Source organism: Capra hircus, chromosome 10, assembly GCF_001704415.2.
Source record: "Capra hircus breed San Clemente chromosome 10, ASM170441v1, whole genome shotgun sequence".
Classification (NCBI taxonomy): Eukaryota; Metazoa; Chordata; class Mammalia; order Artiodactyla; family Bovidae; genus Capra; species Capra hircus.
In genome coordinates, this window is record NC_030817.1 from 49242428 (window position 1) to 49267973 (window position 25546).

General features: G+C 40.3%; 1 protein-coding gene across 1 annotated transcript in view; it reads right to left on the minus strand.

The window, feature by feature from the left end:
* MNS1 (meiosis specific nuclear structural 1) overlaps nt 1-25546 on the minus strand; it is a 91339-nt gene that overhangs the window by 38751 nt on the left and 27042 nt on the right. The window contains exon 4 of the mRNA XM_005685728.3: nt 4172-4274. Coding sequence (XP_005685785.1) covers nt 4172-4274 — 103 coding nt within the window. The remainder of the gene's footprint in view (nt 1-4171; nt 4275-25546) is intronic.

Here is a 25546-nt window from a genome sequence, read left to right on the forward strand (position 1 = left end):
CTTTTTGAGGCTGACATAGATTAGAAATATAAGAAAAAACATTTCAAGGGAAAATAAGTTTTCTGGTTGAGAAGCCTTTATCAAAAGAGGGTTATAAAATGGTCACAGGCCTCCAAGGCCAGAAGATAATGTACACAATATTGTTTATGGGAAAGGTTTGCAGAAAATATCCTGTTTCGAAAAAGACAAAACAGATGTAATGTTTGGGCTGACTCTGTATGACTTTGCATCTTTCATTTCCCTCTATGTACAAGTAAAGGTATAAAAGACCCTTTTGAAAATAAAAACAATGGGCATTGCTTAAAGAAGCTTGGTCACCCCGTGTTTTTCTTTTTTCTCTTTTTTTCTCTCTTACTTTCTTTTTCAGGCTGATCTCTTGGAGCATAGAGGCTCCCTGCATTCACTTATCTGCCCGGGTTTCTAAGACCTGAATGGGAAGACGTTCTGCATCTTCACTCCCTTGGGAGACCGGGAAGGCACCTGTGGCCTCGGTGAACAGGGCAAACTTCTTATCTCAAAGTTTTATTGGCTTTCTATGTAAACCAAGGAATATCAGCCTCTTTCTCTCCTCTATTTTCTCATCTATAATATTCTTTCCTTATCTCTCTCTCTAAATCATCCGCCGACACCATTTTTCCTTCAGGTTCCCCTGGATCCTGTGGGGGCTGGACCCTGGCAGGACCTAACAAAGCAGGAGATATTAAGAAGAGGTGGCAGGAATACACAGAAGAACTGTACAAAAAAGATCTTCATGACCCAGATAATCACAATGGTGTGATCACTGACCTAGAGCCAGACATCCTGGAAGCATCCTAGCAAGCATCCTAGCAAGCATCACTATGAACAAGCTAGTGGAGGTGATGGAATTCCAGTTGAGCTATTTCAAATCCTGAAAGATGATGCTGTGAAAGTGCTGCACTCAATATGCCAGCAAATTTGGAAAACTCAGCAGTGGCCACAGGACTGGAAAAAGTCAGTTTTCATTCTAATCCCAAAGAAAGGCAATACAAAGAACGCTCAAACTACCACACAATTACACTCATCTCACACACTAGTAAAGTAATGTTAAAATTCTCCAAGCCAGGCTTCAGCAATACGTGAACCGTGAACTTCCAGATGTTCAAGCTGGTTTTAGAAAAGGCAGAGGAACCAGAGATCAAATTGCCAACATCCACTGGATCATGGAAAAAGCAAGAGAGTTCCAGAAAAACATCTATTTCTGTTTTGTTGACTATGCCAAAGCCTTTGACTGTGTGGATCACAATAAACTGTGGAAAATTCTGAAAGAGATGGGAATACCAGACCACCTGACCTGCCTCTTGAGAAACCTGTATGCAGGTCAGGAAGCAACAGTTAGAACTGGACATGGAACAACAGACTGGTTCCAAATAGGAAAAGGAGTATGTCAAGGCTGTATATTGTCACCCTGCTTATTTAACTTCTATGCAGAGTACATCATGAGAAATGCTGGACTGGAAGAAGCACAAGCTGGAATCAAGATTGCCTGGAGAAATATCAATAACCTCAGATATGCAGATGACACCACCCTTATGGCAGAAAGTGAAGAGGAACTAAAAAGCCTCTTGATGAAAGTGAAAGTGGAGAGTGAAAAAGTTGGCTTAAAGCTCAACATTCAGAAAACGAAGATCATGGCACCTGATCCCATCACTTCATGGGAAATAGATAGGGAAACAGTGGAAACAGTGTCAGACTTTATTTTCGGGGGCTCCAAAATCACTGCAGATGGTGATTGCAGCCATGGAATTAAAAGACGTTTACTCCTTGGAAGGAAAGTTATGACCAACCTAGACAGCATAATAAAAAGCAGAAACATTACTTTGCCAACAAAGGTCCGTCTAGTCAAGGCTATGGGTTTTTCCAGTGGCCATGTATGGATGTGAGAGTTGGACTATAAAGAAAGCTGAGCACCAAAGAATTGATGCTTTTGAACTGTGGTGTTGGAGAAGATTCTTGCGAGTCCCTTGGACTGCAAGGAGATCCAACCAGTCCATCCTAAAGGAGACCAGCCCTGGGTGTTCACTGGAAGGACTGATGCTGAAGCCTAAGCTCCAATACTCTGGCCACCTGATGTGAAGAACTGACTCATTCGAAAAGACCCTGATGCTGGGAAAGATTGAAGGCAGGAGGAGAAGGGAACAACAGAGGATGAGATGGTTGAATGGCATCACTGACTCAGTGGACATGAGTTTGAGTGAGCTCTGGGAGTTGGTGATGGACAGGAAGGGCTGTTGTGCTGTGGTTCACGGGGTCGCAAAGCCTCGAATAAGACAGCGACTGAACTGAACTAGATGACATTCCTGATCTAATTGATGCCTTTAACATATAGACTGTAAATGTTACTTGACTCAAATTCTTTCTTTCCTCTGCTTTCTTAGCACATATTGTACTAGGCTCTACAGAAAAAATATGACATGACAAAAACATGTTTGTACAAATTACTACACACTTAGACAAATACAATAATCTTATTTCACAGATAAGAAAACTAAGGCTAAGAGATACAGCCAAAACTAGCACCTAAATATCCTGACACCTAGTCAAGTCTAAGAGTATTTGATTTAATTTTTGTGGCTCAACTTTATTTAGAAAATGATAACAAGTCTTTCAAAAGCCAGAGTAAATATCTACAATTGCCTGGAATAACTTCAATTATCAAAATAATTAAAATTGCAATCTACTGTTCAAACTGCAGATCATGTTCTACTTTATTTTTGAAAGGGCAGAATATGGCGTTTGGAGTGACATTTCCTTACCCTCTCTTACCATCTGCCACACCAAAGGCTATCATTGTTAACAGCGTGCTGTATAACCCTATAGATTTCTTCTGTACTAACATACTGCACACATGTGTCACAACAGCCAGCAACTGTTCTTATCTGAGGCTCATATAACACTGCACTGGTTAACTGCTTTGATATCACCCCTCTAACTGCATGTGTTTGTTGATATATACAACACATATGTATGTGTGTATACAGATATACACAGATGTTGTATACACATACCTATTTGCACAGGTTTTCAAAGATAAAAAGGTCTATAAAATGGTCAATAAAATGTATTATTTTCCAACATGTTTTTTCACAACTTGCTTTTTTTCCTTTTAACATAGAATATATTCTGGCCAATTTTAAAAGGCAGAATATTTGCCTTAACCTCTTTCTCTGTGTGTGTTTGTGCTCAAATATGTCTGATTTCTTTGTGACCCCATGGACTAGCCCACTGGGCTCCTCTGTCAATGGGAGTCTCCAGGCAAGAATACTGGAGTGGGTTGCCATTTCCTACTCCAGGGGATCTTCCCAATCCAGGGATTGAACCTGTGCCAACTGCATTAGCAGACACATTCTTTACCTGCTGAGCCACCAGGGAAGCCCTTCTCTTTAATAACTGTAAAACATCTCTGAAACGGATCTAGGAGAGAGGGAACTCTGCTATTAAAATGCCCTACAAAATAATAGAGAAATGAGGGCGAGGGAACTTAAAAGACTATGTAATACTGCCATCAGACCTTTTCATCTATGTCTAGCCTTTCGGAGTGACAACAAGAATTCAAGTGATGATGTACATCCAGCCTGTAAGAGTTAATAAACCCTATTTTAAATTAAACTGTGTAACACTACTGCTGAGTGTGTCTGAAACTCTTTTGCCCAAGAGTAACTGTTACCAATAATAATGGGTAGTAGATCAGGAGTAAGAAAAGAGGAAAAAATTAGAGGAAATCATGAAAAAAGAAAAAGATTTCTGTTTACAAAACAGAAAAGTTTCCCCACCTAAATTTATAGTTCATTTTTTAAACATTTAAAAAATAAAAAATTTAACAAACACACTGATCATACTAACAACCTGTATTGGTTTGTCAAAGAATAATCAGTTAGACACCATTAGGAATGCTGGGAGTTACCAAATACAGATGTTCATTTTAACCAGCAACCCAATTCTCTATGTCTCTAAAAGGTTCTAATATTAAATTACAAAGCTCAATATCCACAATTTGCTATACCATAACAATCTAAAAACTATAAAATTATTTGAGAAATCAAACAGTGTAAATTCTTTATAGAATGCAACAATTTTCTAAAAATTGGTATATTTTTGCTTTTCTAAATGAAGCTAAAAATATGGAAAACATTATGACCAGAAACATAATTACCATTTGCTCATATTTAATGGCATCCTTTTCAGCAATTTGAGCTGCTCTTTCTTTATTCATGTAAGCTGCTTTTAATTTCTTCTCCAATTCTCTGAGCTCAGCACTGTTTAAAAAAGACAGAAATTTAAATTTGAGGGCCATACATCTCTACTATTTTAAAAATAATCTCTACAATTTAAAAGATTTTTTCTAAATGTGTTAAAGATATTTACATTATTTTTTAGATATTTTGGAAAAATACTTTCTCCAGTCATCCCAAGAAGATCAGAATGCATGTGAAATGAGACATTATAATTAATTTTTCTAGACAAAACAACCTTTTTATTGTCAATAATCATCACTAAAAATCTTTTCACTAGTGCCTGGCTCAAAAAAGGTGCTATATCAATACAGGTTAAAATTTCTGTGCAGTTACCAGTACTATTAGGCTAAAAGATAATTACAGCAGAGAGGTTTAAATCTATACATGTTACTTCTTACATTTTGTACCTCTGTTTTGCCATCTATAAAAGGAGTAGCTTTGGCAATTAAATGAGTTAATGTGTTTAACAGTAAACGCTCTACATATGGCAACTATTTTTTGAGGATGAAGAGGGAGTAACATGGGCAAGTTTACTTCACTTCTCTGAGCTTGCTTATTTATCTGTTAAAAAATGGCAACTGACTTCAGTCAGATACTCTCTGAAATACTTTTGAATCTATCACCTTCCTAAACATAATGAAAACAATATGCCATATAAAATTTTTTACTTTAATATGCCAGTCATAATTCTTAATATTACAGAATATGAGAATTCTGAGTTGGAAGGACTGTGAGATGTCACCAAGATGTACAGGTTAATTCTTACTGGAACAAAGAGGCACTCATCTACCTATAAACTCAACTTACAGGTACTCGGTACCCACAAAGAAACAGTCATAAAGGGTAAGGGAAGAGGGACACTCCTGGTATTATGGCGTGGATCCTTCTTGCCCTTATTACTGTAGATGCAAATGTATTTGACACAAGATTATCGTCTTTCATAAAAATAGTGTTATAAACGAGGGATAAGTTTCCAGGTTAGCCTTATATATTCTCTGTTCCACGCTACGGGGTTGAGATACATCTACAAAAATTTTTGTTAGAGTTGGACACTAATGATTATGCACCAATATATACACAAACCTATCAATTTATAATACTGTCTCTACAAAAAGAAAAAGGTGCATTAAACTGCAAACAACCAAGGAGGCAAAAGTCGTGTATTCAGAAAACTATAAAATACTGATAAAAGAAACCAAAGATGACACAAACAGATGGAGAAATATACCATGTTCTTGGATTGGAAGAATCACTATTGTGAAAATGACTGTAATACTCAAAGCAATCTAAGATTCAATGCAACTCCTATCAAATTACCAATGGCATTTTTCACAGATTTAGAACAAAAATTTTACAATTTGTATGGAAACAAAAAGACCCCAAAGAGCCAAAGTAATCCTGAGAGAGAAAAACAGAGCTGGAGGAATCAGGTTCCCTGACTTCAGAATCAGGCTCCTTGACTTCAGACTATACTACAAAACTACAGTAATCAAGACAGTATGGTACTGGCACAAAAACAGAAATACAAATCCATGGAACATGATAGAAAGCCTAGAGGTAAACCCTCGCATCTGTGGGCAACTAATCTATGACAAAGGAGGCAAGGATACACAATACAGAAAAAAGTAAGTGGTGTTGGGCCAACAAAACAGCTACATGTAAAAGAATGAAATTAGAACACTCCCTAATACCATACACAAAAAATAAGTTCAAAATGGATCAAAGCTCTAGATGTAAGGCCAGACACTATAATACTCTTGGAGGAAAACACAGGCAGAACACTCTTTGACATAAATCACAGAAAGATTTTTTTGACCCACTTCCTAGTGCAGTGAAAATAAAAACAAAAATAAATGGGACCTAATTAAAGGGCTTCCCAGCTGGTGCTAGTGGTAAAGAAACTGCCTAATGATGCAGGAGGCTGCATCATTCTTCTTGGGTCAGGATTCCCTGGAGTAGGAAACAGTAACTCACTCCAGTATTTTTGCCTGGAAAATTCCATGGAAAGGGGAGCCTGGCAGGCTAAAGTCAATGGGGTTACAAAGAGTTGGACACAACTGAGCTCTGCAATTAAACTTAAAAGCTTTTCCACTGCAAAGGAAGCCATAAATAAGACAAACAGACAACCCTCAGAATGGGAGAAAATATTTGCAAATGAAGCAACTGACAAGGAATTAATCTCCAAAATATACAAACAACTTATGCAGCTGAATATCAAAAAAGCAACCCAATCAAAAAATAGGCCAAAGACCTAAATAGATGTTTCTCCAAAGACGACATACAGATGGCCAACAAGCAAATGAAAAGATGTTCAACATCACTAATTATTAGAGAAAAGGAAGTCAAAACTACAATGAGGTATCACCTCACACCAGTCAGAATGGCCATTATCAAAAAATCTACAAACAAATGCTGGAGATAGTGTGAAGAAAACGGAGCCCTTTTACACTGTTGGTAGGAATGTAAATTAATATAGCCACTATAGAGAACAGGTTCTTTAAAACACTTAGAACTATCATATGACCCAGCAGTCACACTCTGGGCATATATCTAAAGAAAACCGTAATTCAAAAAGATACATGCACCCCAATGTTCACTGCAACACTATTCACAAGTGCCAAGACACGGAAGCAACATAAATGTCCATCAACAGAAAAATGGATAAAGATGTGGTTTATACAATGGAAAATTACTCAGCCATAAAAAGGAATGAAATTGTGCCATTTGCAGAGATGTGTACAGACCTAGAGACTGTCATACAGAGTGAAGTCAGAAAGAGAAAAATATCATACAATATTGCCCATATGTGGAATCTGGAAAAATGATACAGATGAACTTATTTGCAAAGCAGAAATAGAGACAAAGATGCAGCAACAAGCATATAGATACCGAAGGAGGAAGGAGGGATGAGATGAACTGGGAGACTGGGATTGACATACATACATGGTTGCTGCGGTTGTTGTTTAGTCACTAAGTTTTGTCCAACTCTTTTGTAACCCCATAGACTCTAGCTCACTAGGCTCCTCTGTCCATGGAATTCTCCAGGCAACAATACTGGACTGGGTTGCCATTTTCTTCTCCAGGGGATCTTCTCAACCCAGGGATCAAACCCACATCTCCTGCATTGCAGGCAGATTGTCTACCCACTCTATTTACAGGAAGCCCCCATATATACACTACTGTGTATAAAATAGGTAACTTAGAGAACTAACTGTATAGCACAGAAAACTATTCAATGTTCTGTGGTGACTTAAATGGGAAGGAAATCCATAAAGGAAGGAATATGTGTATACTCCAGCTGATCACTTTGCTGTACAGTAGAAACCAACACAACATTGTAAAGCAAATATACTGCAATAAAAATTAATAAAATAAAGCAGAAGTTGCAAACAACCAACACTCAAATAAATGACTATTTAAAAGACAAGGGAACACGTATTTATTGGATATGTACCTAGAAGTGAAATTTGAGTCAGAGGGTAAGAATGTTCAAATTTAGTATATAACGCCAGTTTTTCAAAGCTTTGTCAGCTTTATAGTCTCATAAACACTGCCTAAGCACTCCCACCATTCCAAACCCTTGGTAATGCTTTAGTCTTGTCATAGATTTTAACTGTTCTTGTGGTGATGTAACTATCACTGGGGTTTTGTTTCTCTATTACTAATGGAACTGAGAACTTTTTATAAGTTTAACTCATTTATATAACTTCTTGGATGTTTTTGCTCAGTATTTAAATTTTTTTCATTTTTATACTGGTTTGTCTATTTCTTATTGTAGCATAAAAGTTCTTTATATATTGCAGATAAAAGTTTCTTGTTGGCTATATGCATTGCAAATATTTCCTTCCAGGTCTGTAGTTACTCTCAGAGTGGTTTCTTCAGATGGAGAGAAGTATTCTAATCCACTAATCTTTTCTTCATTGTCAATGACTTTTGTGTCATGTTTTAAGAAATGCTGCCCAACCCACAAACAAATATTTTTTTGTATTAGTTGCTCAAAGCTTTGCTATTTCACCATTAATTTTTAGACTATAATCCTTCAGGAACTGATTTTTACATGTGTTATGAGGTAGAAATCAAGTTCACTTTCTCCCATATGGGAATCTAAGTGATTCAGTATCATTTTCTTAAATGTCTATTTCTGAATGCTCTGTAGTGATTCACATATATGGAAATGCAAAGTAGGAATGGGTAAAACAATCTTTTCGGGGACTTCTTCAGGATGAATACTTTTTATAAAGTCATGCTATTTGAGAAAGTGTGGTTTTAGCACAGGAATGAATAAATGGATCAATGGAATAGACCAGTTCTTCTCAACCAGAAGTGTTAAACTCCAATGCCCTTCAGTTCAGTTCAGTTCAGTTTAGTTGCTCAGTCGTGTCCGACTCTTTGTGACTCCATGAATCGCAGCACGCCAGGCCTCCCTGTCCATCAACAATTCCCGGAGTTCACTCAGACTCACGTCCATCAAGTCAGTGATGCCATCCAGCCATCTCATCCTCTGTCGTCCCCTTCTCCTCCTGCCCCCAATCCCTCCCAGCATCACAGTCTTTTCCAATGAGTCAACTCTTCGCATGAGGTGGCCAAAGTACTGGAGCTTCAGCTTTAGCATCATTCCTTCCAGAGAAATCCCAGGACTGATCTCTTTCAGAATGGACTGGTTGGATCTCCTTGCAGTCCAAGGGACTCTCAAGAGTCTTCTCCAAGACCACAGTTCAAAAGCATCAATTCTTCGGTGCTCAGCCTTCTTCACAGTCCAACTCTCACATCCATACACGACCACAGGAAAAACCACGGCCTTGACTAGACAGACCTTTGTTGGCAAAGTAATGTCTCTGTTTTTCAATATGCTATCTAGGTTGGTCATAACTTTTCTTCCAATGCCCTTAGGCATCTATTATATACAATGAATTAACTTAGCTCCTCTGGATCTGAAATAATATCAACTATATACTGTCTTTGAGAAAATTAAAAATACAATCACTCAACTTTCTGTGAGGCTTAATCCCGTTATGGAACTCCAGTTGAGGAAGGATGGGATAGAAAAATCCAAAAACAGATCCACACACATATGCACACTTACTTTTGACAAAACTGGCATTACAGAGCCAATTTCCAATTTTACTAAGCCAGTCAGCTTAGTAAATGTGCTACTTAGTTATTTACTTAAATTTTCAAATTCACATAAAATTGTTCACAATATCCTATGATCTACAGTGATCTCCCATTTGTACAATCTAAAGTTATCCATTATCCCATTATCCATTCCTAGAACTGGCTATTTGTGCATCCTCTTTTATACTTTATTATTCCTGCCAGACACTGCCAATTTTATTGGCTTTTTTAAAGGCACAATCTTTGGCTTTGTTGATTCTACTTTATGTTTACATTCTAAAATGATCATTTCTGTTCTTATCAGTATCTATTACATTATTTTAAATCACTCCAGATGGGAATTTTCTCTTTGTTTTCAAATAATTCCAGATGGAGTGTTCTTTCCTAATAGTCCCTTTAGATTATATGGTAGCCTCAAGGAAATAGCTTTAGCTACTTATGGGGATAAATTTTTTTTAATCCTATAATTTTTTATTGTGGTAAAATATACATTTAAAATATTTGCCATTTTAATCAATTTAAGTGTACAATTCAGTGGTGTTATTACATTCATAATGCTCAGCAACTATCAACACTATGTCCAAAAATTTTCTCCCAAAAAGAAGTGCTGTATCTGTTTAAGCAATAACTCCCCATTCATCGCTTCCCCTCTAGTTTACTTTTTGTTTCTGTAAATCTGTCCCTGTATATTTCATGTAAGTGGAATTACATAGTCTTTGTCCTTTTGTCTCTGGCTTACTTCACTTCAGTCACTCAGTCATGTCAAGACTCTTTGCGACCCCATGGACTACAGCACACCAGGCTTCCCTGTCCATCACCAACTCCCAGAGCTTGCTCAAACTCATGTCCATCAAGTCAACAATGCCATCCAACAATCTCATCCTCTGTCGTCCCCTTCTCCTCCTGCCCTCAATCTTTCCCAGCATCAGGGTCTTTTCAATGAGTCAGTTCTTCACAGCAGGTGGCCACAGTATTGGAGCTTAGGCTTCAGAATCTGTCCTTCCCATGAATATTCAGGACTCATTTCCTTTAGGATGGACTGGTTAGATCTCCTTGAAGTCCAAGGGACTCTCAAGAGTTTTCTCCAACACCACAGTTCAAAAGCATCAATTTTTTGGTGCTCAGCTTTCTTTATTGGGCCTTTATGGTCCAACTCTCACATCCATACATGACCACAGGAAAAACCATAGCTTTGACTAGATGGACCTTTGTTGGCAAAGTGATGTCACTGCTTTTTAATACGCTGTTTAGGTATGTCACAGCTTTTCTTCCAAAGAGTAAGCATATTTTAATTTCATGGCTGCAGTCACCATCTGCAGCCATTTTTGAGCCCCCAAAATAAAGTCTGTCACTGTTTCTATTGTTTCCCCATCTATTTGCCATGAAGTGATGGGACCAGATGCCATGATCTTTGTTTTTTGAATGTTGAGTTTTAAGCCAGATTTTTCACTCTCCTCTTTCACTTTCAAGAGGCTCTTTAGTTCCTCACTTTCTGCCATAAGGGTGGTGTCATCTGCATATCTGAGGTTATTGATATTTCTCCCAGCAATCTTGATTCCAGCTTGGGCTTCATCCAGCCTGGCATTTCGCATGATGTATTCTGCACCTACTTCACTTAGGATAATGTTTTTCAAGGTTCAACCATACTGCAGCATGTATCAGAGCTTCATTCCGTTTTATAACTGAGCAATATCCTACTGTATGTATATACCACAATTCATTTATTTACTCATCGTTTGATAGACACTTAGCTGGCTTCTACCTTTTGCTACTGTGAATAATGCTGCACAGAGTATTGGCATACAAGTATCTGAGTCCCTGTTTTTCAGTTCTCTTGAGTGTATACCAAAGTGTGGAACTGCTGAATCATATGGTAATTCTATGTTTAACTTTTTGAGAAATTGCCATTGTGTTCCACAGTGCACCATTTAACTTTCTTACTAACAGTATCTGAAGGTTCCAATCTGGCCACACCTTCACCAACACTTACTTTCCATTAGTCTTACTACAGTTATTCCACAGGTGTTAAGATGGTATCTCTTTGTGGTTCTGATGTGCATTTGCCTAATAACTAATGTTGGGCTTCCCAGGTGGCGCTAATGGTAAATAACCCGCCTGCCAATGCAGGAGACACAAGAGATGTGGGTTTGATCCCTGGGTCGGTAAGATACCCAATAAGGAAATGGCAATCTACTCCAGTACTCTTGCCTGGAGAATTCCAAGGACAGAGGAGCCTGGCGGGATACAGTCCATAGAGTCACAAAGAGTATGACATGACTGAGCACATAAGACACAATAACTAATGTTGAGTGCTTCTTCATGTGCCCACTGTATCTTCTCTAGAGAAATCTTAAAGCACTTGGCTCATTTTTAAATTGGGTTGTCTTCTGTTGCTGAATTATAGAAATCCTTTATATACTCTGGAACTTAAATCTTAACCAGAGATACAATTTACTTTTCTGGTCTGATTTCTGAATTAGGAGAAACATAGATTAGCACCTTCTGTCAGTCCTTCGGGTAGTTCCCAGGTAGGTTAGAATATACAGACACAATAATTTGTAATATCTGCTTTTCTTCTTCCAGAACCAGTACTCACAGTATGGGTTTTTGCCTTCAAGACTTCCTCAGGGCAGGGAGGGAATGGAGCAAGGACAAGCAAAAACACTACAAACTTTTGCTACCATTGCTAAGTGGCTTTTTTCTTGTTTCAGCATTCACTTGGTTACTATAAAACTCTGTTGTTCAGAGTTCTTACAAAGTTGCTTCTGACAGTTTCTGCTAGTTTGACTGAAAGGGCAGGAACTTGGAGCTGCTTCTACACTAGTTCCTAGACGTCACTCCAATCTTACAACTGTTAATCTGTGGCACTGTCATGATCATTTAGTTAAAAACACTTTCTAATTTCAATTTTTATTACTTCTTTGGTCTGGGGTTATTTAAAAGCATATTTCAAAATATCTGTGGTTACTGTGTATCTAGTTTAACTCCACTGTGGTCAGAGAACAATAGCTGTGAATTAAATGTGCTGAAAAATCTATTGATCTGCTCTGACATAACACATGGTCTTTGTTCATAAATGGTTCAAATATGTTTATTAAAACTACAAATATAGCCAGGTTTAAATGTACAGTCTTAGCATTTTCTTTCTATTTGTCCTACATGTTTTGTGTTCTCTTTTCTTCTTGTCTCTATGTTCGGAATCCCCAAGACCACACCGCACCCCTGGGTTTGATCCCTCACTTGGAGGATTCACAGGACTCAGCATATAGTTATACTCATTGATATGATTTATATTTATTATTTGGATATAATTTATATTAAGTCTATGGATATGATTTATATTTATTATTTCACTGTGATAACTCATAGTGAAATACAGAGCAGAATCAGAATGGAGGAAAAGCATGTGGGCAAAGTCGAGGAAATAAGCTGCAAGTTTCCAAAAGTCCTTTCCCCAGCAGAGTAACGCTGCTGCTGCTGCTGCTACTGCTAAGTCGCTTCAGTCATGTCTGACTCTGTGCGACCCGAGACGGCAGCCCACCAGGCTCCCCTGTCCCTGGGATTCTCCAGGCAAGAACACTGGAGTGGGTTGCCATTTCCTTCTCCAATGCATGAAAGTGAAAAGGGAAATTGAAGTCGCTCAGTCGTGTCCGACCCTCAGAAACCCCACGGACTGCAGCCCACCATGCTCCTCCATCCATGGGATTTTCCAGGCAAGAACACTGGAGTGGGTTGCCATTTCCTTCTCCAATGCATGAAAGTGAAAAGGGAAAGTGAAGTCGCTCAGTCGTGTCCGACCCTCAGAAACCCCATGGACTACAGCCCACCATGCTCCTCTATCCATGGGATTTTCCAGGCAAGAGTACTGGAGTGGGTTGCCATTGCCTTCTCCGGTGGACACACTTAATTTCCCGAGCAATGAGTTGTAACAATATGTGAAAACTGTCTCCAGGAAATCGCACTAGAGACTCAGGGCCCACAGTTTTTATTAGGGGTTGGTCATGTACGTATCCTCTGTCAACTAAACACCAAATTACTGACTATGGGAAGAAACAGAGTTCAGCATAAACTGTACTGTTTCTCCAAACAATTTAGGCACTCTTATCAAAGAGTGGTAGAAATCCAAATTTCCAGATATCAGCCAAGGACCAAAGTTGCAAAAGCAGGACCTCCTAAAGATATTAGTCTCAAGTGTGCTAGGTTAACTCTTGCCTTGCACAACTTCATCAATTGCTGTTTAACATTTTCCCTCCATGAATTTGTTAATTATGTATTCTTTTCCAATTTTTATTACAGAAATATGTTTGTTTAAAGTCTAATAAAATTTCTTCATTATTTTTTACTAAATAATAAAAGATTATTGACACTTTAACTCCATGTATGTACTTCCTACCTGACTTTTGTTATAGTTCATGTCACCCAGCTATGCTGAATGGCTGAAGGGCATGTCCCTGCTAGACAGGGCCTGACAAAATGCAGTCCACTGGAGAAGAGAATGGCAAATCACTTCAGTATTGTTGCCTTGAGAACCGCATTAACAGTATGAAAAGATAAAAAGACATGACACTGAAAGATGAGCCCCTCCAGGTCAGTAGCTGTTCAATACACTACTGGGGAAGAGCAAAGAAACAGCTCCAGAAGGAATGAAGAGGCTGAGCCAAAGTAGAAATTATGCCCAGTTGTGGTTGTGTCTAGTAGTGAAAGTAAAATCCAATGCTGTAAAGCACAATATTGCATAGGAACCTAGAATGTTAGGTTCATGAATCAAGGTAAATTGGATGTAATCAAACAGTAAATGGCAAGAGTGACCATCAACATTTTAGGAATCGGTGAAGAAAATGGTCAGGACTGGGCGAATTTAATTCAGATAACCATTATTTTACTACTGTGAGCAAGAATCCCTTAGAAGGAATGGAGTAGTCCTCATAATTAACAAATGAATCCAAAATGCAGTACTTGGGTACAATCTCAAAAATGACAGACTGATCTCTGTTCATTTTCATGGCAAACCATTCAACATCACAGTTTTGCTGAAGAAGATGGAGTTGAATGATTCTATGAAGACCTACATGACCTCCTAGAACTAACACCAAAAAAAAGACGTTTTTTTCATCATAGAGGACTGGAATGCAAAAAGCAGTAAGTGAAGAGATACCTGGTATAACAGGCAAGTTTGGCCTTAGAGTAAAAAATGAAGCAGGGGAAAGGCTAACAGAGCTTTCCCAAGAAAATGCACTGGTCATAGCAAACACCCTCTTCCAACAACACAAGAGATGACTTTGCACATGGACATCATCGGTTGGTCAGTACTGAAATCAGATTGATTATATTCTTTGCAGCTGAAGATGCAGAAGCTCTATACAGTCAGCAAAAGAAAGACCTGGAATTGACTGTGGCTTACTGCCAACATTCACTGGATCATAGAAAAACCAGGAGAATTCCAGAAAAACACCTATTTCTGCTTCATTGACTACCTTAAAGCCTGTGTATGGATGACAACAAACTGTGGAAAATTCTTATAAAGATGGGAATACCAAATCACTTTACCTGCCTCCTGCAAAACTTGGATGCAGGTCAAGAAGCAAAAGTTAGAACCAGACATAGAACAACAGACCAGCTCAATATTGTGAAAGGAGTACATCAAGGTTGTATATTGTCACCCTGCTTATTTAACTGATATGCAAAGTATATCATGAGAAATGCCAGGCTAAAATCGGGCTTGCTGGGAGAAATATCAATCACCTCAGATATGCAGATGACACCACCCTTATAACAGAAAGTGAAGAGGAACTAAACAGCCTCTTGATGACGGTGAAAGAGGACAGTGAAAAGGCTGGCTTAAAACTCAACATTCAAAAAACCAAGATCATGGCACCTGGTCCCATCACTTCATGGCAAAAAGATGGGGAAACAATGGAAACAGTGACAGACTTTATTTTCTAGGGCTCCAAAATCACGGCAGATGGTGACTGCAGCCGTGAAATTAAGATGTTTGCTCCTTGGAAGAAAAGCTATGAAAAACCTAGATAGCATATTAAAAGGCAGTGACATCACTTTGCCAACAAAGGTCCATCTAGTCAAAGGTATGGTTTTTCCAACAGTCATGTATGGATGGGAGAGTTGGACCATAAAGAAGGCTGAATGCCAAAGAACTGATGCTTGAACTGTGGTCCTGGAGAAGACTCTTGACAGTCCCTTGGAATGCAAGGAGATCAAACCAGTCAATCCTAAAAGCAATCAATCCTGAATATTCATTGGAAGGACTGATGCTGAAGCTGAAGCTCTGATACTCTGGCCACCTGATGTGAAGACCTGACTTATTAGAAAAGACCTGACACTGGAAAAGATTAAAGGCAGGAAGAGAAGGGGTTGACAGAGGATGAGATGGTTGGATGGCACCACTGACTGAATGGACATGAATTTGAGCAAGCTCCGGGAAATGGTGAAGGACAAGGAAGCTTGGCTTGCTGCAGTGCATGGGGTTGCAAAGAGGTGGACGTGACTGAGTGACTGAACAATGAGTTCTTGGCAGTTGAAGATGGAGAAGCTCTATACAGCCAGCAAAAACAAGACCTGGAGCTGACTGTGGCTTAGATCATCGGCTCCATTTTGCAAAATTCAGGCTCAAAGTGAAGAAAGTAGGGAAAACCACTAGGCCATTCAGGTATGACCTAAATCAAATCCCTTACTATACAATGGAGGTGACAAATAGATTCAAAGGACTAGATCAGGTAGACAGCATGCCTGAAAAACTATGGATGGAGGTTCATAACACTGTACAGGAGGTAGTGACCAAAACCATCTCCAAGAAAAAGAAATGCAAGAAGGCAAAGTGATTGTCAGATGAGGCCTTACAAATAGCTGAGATAAGAAGAGAAGTGAAAGGCAAAAAATAAAGGGAAAGATATTCCCAAGTAAATGTAGAGTTCCAGAGAATAGCAAGGAGGGGTAAGAAAGCTTTTTAAGTGGACAATGCAAAGAAATAGAGAAAAACAACAGAATGGGAAAGACTAGAGATCTTTTTAAGAAAACCGGAACTACCAAGGGAACATTTCATGCAAAGGCAGGCAATATAAAGGACAAAACCATCAAGGACCTAGGAGAAGCAGAAGATATTAAGAACAGGCGGCAAGAATACACAGAATAACTGCACAAAAAAGCTCTTCATGACCAGGTAACCACCATGGGGTGATCATTCATCTAGAACCGCACATCCTGGAGTGTGAAGTCAAGTGGGCCTTAGGAAGCATTACCACAAACAAAGCTAGTGGAGTTGATGGAATTCCAACTGAGCTATTTCAAAGCCTAAAGGTGATGCTGTTAAAGTGTTCCACTCAATATGCCAGCAAATTTGGAAAACTCAGCAGTGGCCATAGGACTGGAAAAGGTCAGTTTTCATTCCAATCCCAAAGAAAGGCAAATCCAAAGAATGTTGAAATTACTACACAATTGCACTCATTTCACATGCAGCAAGACAATACTCAAAATCCTTCAAGCTAGGCTTCAGCAGTATGTAAACCAAGAACTTCCAAATGCACAAACTGGATTTAGAAAAGGCAGTTCAGTTCAGTTCAGTTCAGTTGCTCAGTTCGGTCCGACTCTTTACGACCCCATGAATCACAGCACTCCAGGCCTCCCTGTCCATCAACAACTCCCAGAGTTCACTCAGAGCCGCGTCCATTGAGTCCATGATGCCATCCAGCCATCTCATCCTCAGTCGTCCCCTTCTCCTCCTGCCCCCAATCCCTCCCAGCATCAAAGTCTTCTCCAATAAGTCAACTCTTCGCATGAGGTGGCCGAAGTACTGAAGCTTCAGCTTTAGCATCATTCCTTCCAAAGAAATTCCAGGGTTGATCTCCTTCAGAATGGACTGGTTGGATCTCCTTGCAGTCCAAGGGACTCTCAAGAGTCTTCTCCAATACCACAGTTCAAAAGTATCAATTCTTCGGCGCTCAGCCTTCTTCACAGTCCAACTCTCACATCCATACATGACTACTGGAAAAACCATAGCCTTGACTAGACGGACCTTAGTCAGCAAAGTAATGTCTCTGCTTTTGAATATGCTATCTAGTTTGGTCATAACTTTTCTTCCAAGGAGTAAGGTCTTTTAATTTCATGGCTGCAATCATCATCTGCAGTGATTCTGGAGCCCCAAAAAATAAAGTCTGACACTGTTTCCACTGTTTCTCCATCTATTTCCCATGAAGTGATGGGATCAGGTGCCATGATCTTCGTTTTCTGAATGTTGAACTTTAAGCCAACTTTTTCACTCTCCTCTTTCACTTTCATCAAGAGGCTTTTGAGTTTCTCTTCACTTTCTGCCATAAGGGTGGTATCATCTGCATATCTGAGGTTATTGAAATTTCTCCTGGCAATCTTGATCCCAGCTTGTGTTTCTTCCAGTCCAGTGTTTCTCATGATGTACTCTGCATATAAGTTAAATAAACAGGGTGACAATATACAGCCTTGATGTACTCCTTTTCCTATTTGGAACCAGTCTGTTCCATGTCCAGTGCTAACTGTTGCTTCCTGACCTGCATACAGATTTCTCAAGAGGCAGGTCAGGTGGTCTGGTATTCCCATCTCTTTCAGAATTTTCTACAGTTTATTGTAATCCACACAGTCAAAGGCTTTGGCATAGTCAATAAAGCAGAAATAGATGATTTTCAGGAACTCTCTTGCTTTTTCCATGATCCAGCAGATGTTGGCAATTTGATCTCTGGATCCTCTGCCTTTTCTAAAACCAGCTTGAACATCAGGAGGTTCACGGTTCACGTATTGCTGAAGCCTGGCTTGGAGAATTTTGAGCATTACTTTACTAGCATGTGAGATGAGTGCAGTTGTGTGGTAGTTTGAGCATTCTTTGGCATTGCCTTTCTTTGGGATTGGAATGAAAACTGACCTTTTCCAGTCCTGCGGCCACTGCTGAGTTTTCCAAAGTTGCTGGCATATTGACTGCAGCACTTTCACAGCATCATCTTTCAGGATTTGAAACAGCTCAATAGGAATTCCATCACCTCCACTAGCTTTGTTCGTAGTGATGCTTTCTAAGGCCCATTTGACTTCACATTCCAGGATGCCTGGCTCACACCATCGTAATTATCCAGGTCATGAAGATCCTTTTTGTACAGTTCTTCTGTGTATTCTTGCCATGTCTTCTTAATATCTTCTGCTTCTGTTAGGTCCAGACCATTTCTGTCCCTTATCGAGCTTATCTTTGCATGAAATGTTCCCTCGGTATCTCTAATTTTCTTGAAGAGATCTCTAGTCTTTCCCATTCTGTTGTTTTCCTCTATTTCTTTGCATTGATTGCTGAAGAAGGCTTTCTTATCTCTTCTTGCTATTCTTTGGACCTCTGCAGTCTATGCTTATATCTTTCCTTTTCTCCTTGGCTTTTCGCCTCTCTTCTTTTCACAGCTATTTGTAAGGCTTCCCCAGACAGCCATTTTGCTTTTTTGCATTTCTTTTCCAGGCGGCGGTGGCGGGCCAGCACACTAAGCGCAGGCGGCGGCGGCGGGCCGGCGCACTAAGCGCAGCCGAGCGCTACCCCACGTCCGAGGTCAGGGGCAGCGGCCTGGAGTGCCAGGCTGCAACGGCGCAGGAACAGCCAAGAGGAGCTACCCCGCGTCTGAGGTCAGGGGTGGCAGCCGAGAGGAGCTACCCTGCATCCGAGGTCAGGGGTGACAGCCGGGAGGAGATACCCCGTGTCTGAAGCTAGGGGCAGCGCCCGAGACCAAGGGCGGCTGCAGGAAGGAGCAACCCCACACCCGAGGCCAGGGCAGCGACCAGGAGCAGCAACCCGAAGCCCAAGGCTAGGGGCGGCGGCCAGGAGGGGCAACCCCACGTTCAAGGAGTGGTGGCTGTGTGGGAGCTGGAGGGCCTAGAGGAGCCATCCCACGTTGAAGGTCAGGAAGGGCAGTGGGAGGGAATACCCCTCATCCAAGTTAAGGAGCAGTGGCTGTGCTATGCTTTGCTGGAGCAGCCGTGAAGAGATGCCCATGCCCAAGGTAAGAGAAACTCAAGTAAGATGGTGTTGCAAGAGGGCATAAGAGGGCAGACACACTGAAACCATATGCACAGAAATCTAGTCAATCTACTCACACTAGGACCACAGCCTTGTCTATCTCAATGAAACTAAGCCATGCCTGTGGGGCAACCCAAGACGGGTGGGTCATGGTGGAGAGGTCTGACAGATTGTAGTTCACTGGAGAAGGGAATGGCAAACCACTTCAGTATTCTTGCTTTGAGAACCCCATGAACAGTATGAAAAGGCAAAATGATAGGATACCAAAAAAGGAACGCCCCAGGTCAGTAGGTGCCCAATATGCTACTGGGGGTCAGTGGAGAAATAACTCCAGAAAGAATGAAGGGTTGGAGCCAAAGCAAAAACAATACCCAGCTGTGGATGTGACTGGTGATAGAAGCAAGATCCGATGCTGTAAAGAGCAATATTGCTTAGGAACCTGGAATGTCAGGTCCATGAATCAAGGCAAATTGGAAGTGGTCAAACAAGAGATGGCAAGAGTGAACATCAACATTCTAGGAATCAGTGAACTAAAAGGGACTGGAATGGGTGAATTTAACTCAGATGACCATTATATCTACTACTGCGGGCCAGAATCCCTCAGAAGAAATGGAGTAGCCAACATGGTCAACAAAAGAGTCCGAAATGCAGTACTTGGATGCAATCTCAAAAACGACAGAATGATCTCTGTTCGTCTCCAAGGCAAACCATTCAATATCACAGTAATCCAAGTCTATGCCCCAACCAGTAACGCTGAAGAAGCTGAAGTTGAACAGTTCTATGAAGACCTACAAGACCTTTTAGAACTAACACCCCAAAAAGATATCCTTTTCATTATAGGGGACTAGAATGCAAAAGTAGGAAATCAAGAAACACCTGGAGTAACAGGCAAATTTGGCCTTGGAATACGGAATGAAGCAGGGCAAAGAATAATAGAGTTTTGCCAAGAAAATGCACTGGTCATAGCAAACATCCTCTTCCAACAACACATGAGAAGACTCTACACATGGACATCACCAGATGGTCAACACCGAAATCAGATTGATTATCTTCTCTGCAGCCAAAGATGGAGAAGCTCTATACAGTCAACAAAAACAAGACCAGGAGCTGACTGTGGCTCAGATCATGGACTCCTTATTACCAAATTCAGACTCAAATTGAAGAAAACAGGGAAAACCGCTAGACCATTCAGGTATGACCTAAATCAAATCCCTTATGAATATACAGTGGAAGAGAGAAATAGATTTAAGGGCCTAGATCTGATAGATAGAGTGCCTGATGAACTATGGAATGAGGTTCGTGACATTGTACAGGACACAGGGATTAAGACCATCCCCATGGAAAAGAAATTCAAAAAAGCAAAATGGCTGTCTGGGGAAGCCTTACAAATAGCTGTGAAAAAAAGAAAAAGCAGAGGAACCAGAAATTAAATCATCAAAGTATGCTGGATCACAGAAAAAAAAAACAAGGGAGTTCCAAAAAACATTTACTTCTGCTTCATTGACTACACTAAAGCCTTTGACTGTGTGGATCACAACAAATGGTGGGATACTCCTAAAGAGACTGGAATACCCAACCACATTACCTGCTTCCTGAGAAACCTGTATGCAGGACAAGAAGCAACAGATAGAACTGGACATGGAACAACAGACTGGTTCCAAATTGGAAAAGGAGTAGTCAAGGCTGTATATTGTCACCCTGCTTAACTTATATGCAGAGTACATTGTAACTAAATGTTGGACTGGATGACTCACAAGCTGGAATCAAGACTGCCAGAAGAAATACCAACAACCTCAGGTATGTAGATGATACCACTTTAATGGCAGAAAGTAGAGAGTAACTAAAGAGCCTCTTGTTGAAGGTGAAAGAGAAGAGTGAAAAAGCTGGCTTAAAACTCAACAATCAAAAAACTAAGATCATGGCATCTGATATCATCACTTCATGGCAAATAGAGGGGGAAAAAATGTAACAGTGACAGACTTTATTTTTGGGGACTCCAAAATCAATGTGGATGGAGACTGCAGACACAAAGAGTCTTGCTCTTTGGAGAAAATCTATGACAAACCTTGACAGTGTACTAAAAAGCACAGACATCACTTTGCCAACCAAGGTCCTCATAGGCAAAGCTGTGGTTTTTCCAGTAGTCATGTATGGACATTGGACCATAAAGAGAGCTGGACCATAAAGGTGGCTGAGCACCAAAGAACTGATGCTTTCAAACTGTCGTGCTAGAGAAGATCTTGAGAGTTCCTTGGACAGCAAGGATATTCACTGTGTGCTGCAGTTCAGAGTAGACATGACTTAATGAATGACCAACAGCAACGTTTTTAACTCTTTACATATTTTAAATCCCAAATCCAATCATTCCAATAAATGATTAACACATTCAAATTTCACCTAGCGTTACTACACATTTGCCCCCGAGAGGTTCTGAAATTAATGTTGGGACTATTCTTCTACCTCCAGAACAACTACTAGTATTTCCTTTAATGCAGGGTTATCAGTAATCAAGTCTCTGCTTTGTTTGACTAAAAATGTTATTTTTAAAATCCATCTCATCTTTGTTTATATAATTAACATCTTGATTATCAGTCTGGACTATAATCATACTGGCATTGGCAAGGAATTGGCTGTATCTTTAACAAGGAAAGGCTGTCTCTGACCCTTCTTTGAGCTAGTTTTTGCTGAACTGACAGAATGTGGTCCACTGGAGAAGGGAATGGCAAGCCACTTCAGTATTCTTGCCTTGAGAACCCCATGAGTAGAAAAACGCAAAATGATAGGATACCAAAAGAGGAACTCCCCAGGTCAGTAGGTGCCCAATATGCTACTGGAGATCAGTGGAGAAATCATACCAGAAAGAATGAAGGGATGGAGCCAAAGCAAAAACAATACCCAGTTGTGGATATGACTAGTAACAGAAGCAAGATCCGATGCTGTAAAGAGCAATACTGCATAGGAACCTGGAATGTCAGGTCCATGAATCAAGGTAAATTGGAAGTGGTCAAACAAGAGATGGCAAGAGTGAACATCAACATTCTAGGAATCAGCGAACTAAAATGGACTGGAATGGGTGAATTTAACTCAGATGACCATTATATCTACTACTGCAGGCAAGAATCCCTCAGAAGAAATGGAGTAGCCATCATGGTCAACAAAAGAGTCCGAAATGCAGTACTTGGATGCAATCTCAAAAACAACAGAATGATCTCTGTTCGTCTCCAAGGCAAACCATTCAATATCACATTAATTCAAGTCTATGCCCCAACCAGTAACGCTGAAGAAACTGAAGTTGAATGGTTTTATGAAGACATACAAGATCTTTTAGAACTAAAAAAAGATGTCCTTTTCATTATAGGGGACTGGAATGCAAAAGTAGGAAGTCAAGAAACACCTGGAGTAACAGGCAAATTTGGCCTTGGAATACAGAATGAAGCAGGGCAAAGAATAATAGAGTTTTGCCAAGAAAATGCACTGGTCATAGCAAACACCCTCTTCCAACAACACATGAGAAGACTCTACACATGGACATCACCAGATGGTCAACACCGAAATCAGATTGATTATCTTCTCTGCAGCCAAAGATGGAGAAGCTCTATACAGTCAACAAAAACAAGACCGGGAGCTGACTGTGGCTCAGATCATGAACTCCTTATTGCCAAATTCAGACTTAAATTGAAGAAAGTAGGGAAAACCGCTAGACCATTCAGGTATGACCTAAATCAAATCCCTTATGATTATACAGAGGAAGTGAGAAATAGATTTAAGGGTCTAGATCTGATAGGTAGAGTGCCAAGTGAACTACGGAATAAGGTTCGTGACATTGTACAGGAGACAGGGATCAAGACCATTCCCATGCAAAAGAAATACAAACAAGCAAAATGGCTGTCTGGGGAGGCCTTACAAATAGATGTGACAAGAAGAGAGGCGAAAAGCAAAGGAGAAAAGGAAAGATATAAGCATCTGAATGCAGAGTTCCAAAGAATAACAAGAAGAGATAAGAAAGCCTTCTTTAGCGATCAATGCAAAGAACAGAGGAATACAACAGAATGGGAAAGACTAGAGATCTCTTCAAGAAAATTAGAGATACCAAGGGAACATTTCATGCAAAGATGGGCTCGATAAAGGACAGAAATAGTATGGACCTAAAAGAAGCAGAAGATATTAAGAAGACATGGCAAGAATACACAGAAGAACTGTACAAAAAAGATCTTTGAGACCAACATAATCACTATGGTGTGATCACTAATCTAGAGCCAGACATCCTGGAATGTGAAGTCAAGTGGGCCTTAGAAAGCATCACTACGAACAAAGCTAGTGGAGGTGATGGAATTCCAGCTGAGCTCTTTCAAATCCTGAAAGATGATGCTGTGAAAGTGCTGCACTCAATATGCCAGCAAGTTTAGAAACTCAGCAGTGGCCACAGGACTGGATAGATCAGTTTTCATTCCAATCCCAAAGAAAGGCAATGCCAAAGAATGCTCAAACTACCACACAACTGCACTCATCTCACATGCTAGTAAAGTAATGCTCAAAATTCTCCAAGCCAGGCTTCAGCAATACGTGAACCGTGAACCTCCTGATGTTCAAGCTGGTTTTAGAAAAGGCAGAGGAACCAGAGATCAAATTGCCAACATCCGCTGGATCGTGGAAAAAGCAAGAGAGTTCCAGAAAAACATCTATTTCTGCTTTACTGACTATGCCAAAGCCTTTGACTGTGTGGATCACAATAAACTGGGGAAAACTCTGAAAGAGATGGGAATACCAGACCACCTAACCTGCCTCTTGAGAAATCTGTATGCAGGTCAGGAAGCAACAGTTAGCACTGGACATGGAACAACAGACTGGTTCCAAATAGGAAAAGGAGTATGTCAAGGCTGTATATTGTCACCCTGCTTATTTAACTTCTATGCAGAGTACATCATGAGAAACACTGGACTGGAAGAAACACAAGCTGGGATCAAGATTGCCGGGAGAAATATCAATAACCTCAGATATGCAGATGACACCACCCTTACGGCAGAAAGTGAAGAGGAACTCAAAAGCCTCTTGATGAAAGTGAAAGTGGAGAGTGAAAAAGTTGGCTTAAAGCTCAACATTCAGAAAACGAAGATCATGGCATCTGGTCCCATCACTTCATGGGAAATAGATGGGGAAACAGTAGAAACAGTGTCAGACTTTATTTTTTGGGGCTCCAAAATCACTGCAGATGGTGACTGCAGCCATGAAATTAAAAGACGCTTACTCCTTGGAAGAAAAGTTATGACCAAACTAGATAGTATATTCAAAAACAGAGACATCACTTTGCCAACTAAGGTCCGTCTAGTCAAGGCTATGGTTTTTCCTGTGGTCATGTATGGATGTGAGAGTTGGACTGTGAAGAAGGCTGAGCGCTGAAGAACTGATGCTTTTGAACTGTGTTATTGGAGAAGACTCTTGAGAGTCCCTTGGACTGCAAGGAGATCCAACCAGTCCATTCTGAAGGAGATAGCCCTGGGATTACTTTGGAAGGAATGATGCCAAAGCTGAAGCTCCAGTACTTTGGACACCTCATGTGAAGAGATGACTCACTGGAAAAGACTCTGATGCTGGGAGAGATTGGGGGCAGGAGGAGAAGGGTCAAACCAGGATGAGATGGTTGGATGGCATCACGGACTTGATGGACGTGAGATGGTGATGGACAGGGAGGCCTGGCGTGCTGCGATTCATGGGGTCGCAAAGAGTCAGACATGACTGAGTGACTGAACTTAACTGAACTGAATACAAGTTATATATGTTTTCATGAAGCTATAGGTTAACTATGTAATCTATGAAAGTGAAGTCACTCAGTAGTGTCCAACTCTTTGCGACCCCGTGGACTGTAGCCCACCAGGCTCCTCTGTCCATGGGATTCTCCAGGCAAGAATACTGAAGAGGGTTGCCCACCCAGGGATCGAACCTGGGTCTCCTGCATTGCAGGCAGACGCTTTACCCTCTGAGCCACCAAGGAAGCCCCATATAATCTATAGTTACCCATTATTTAATAACTATAAGTTGCAGTCATAATTATACAATTAATTTTAATAACTAAACAATTGTTGCTAATTGTAATTACTAACTAATGGTGTAATTAAAAAGGGATATCTAAAACTAGACAGTTTCTCAATTCTAGTTA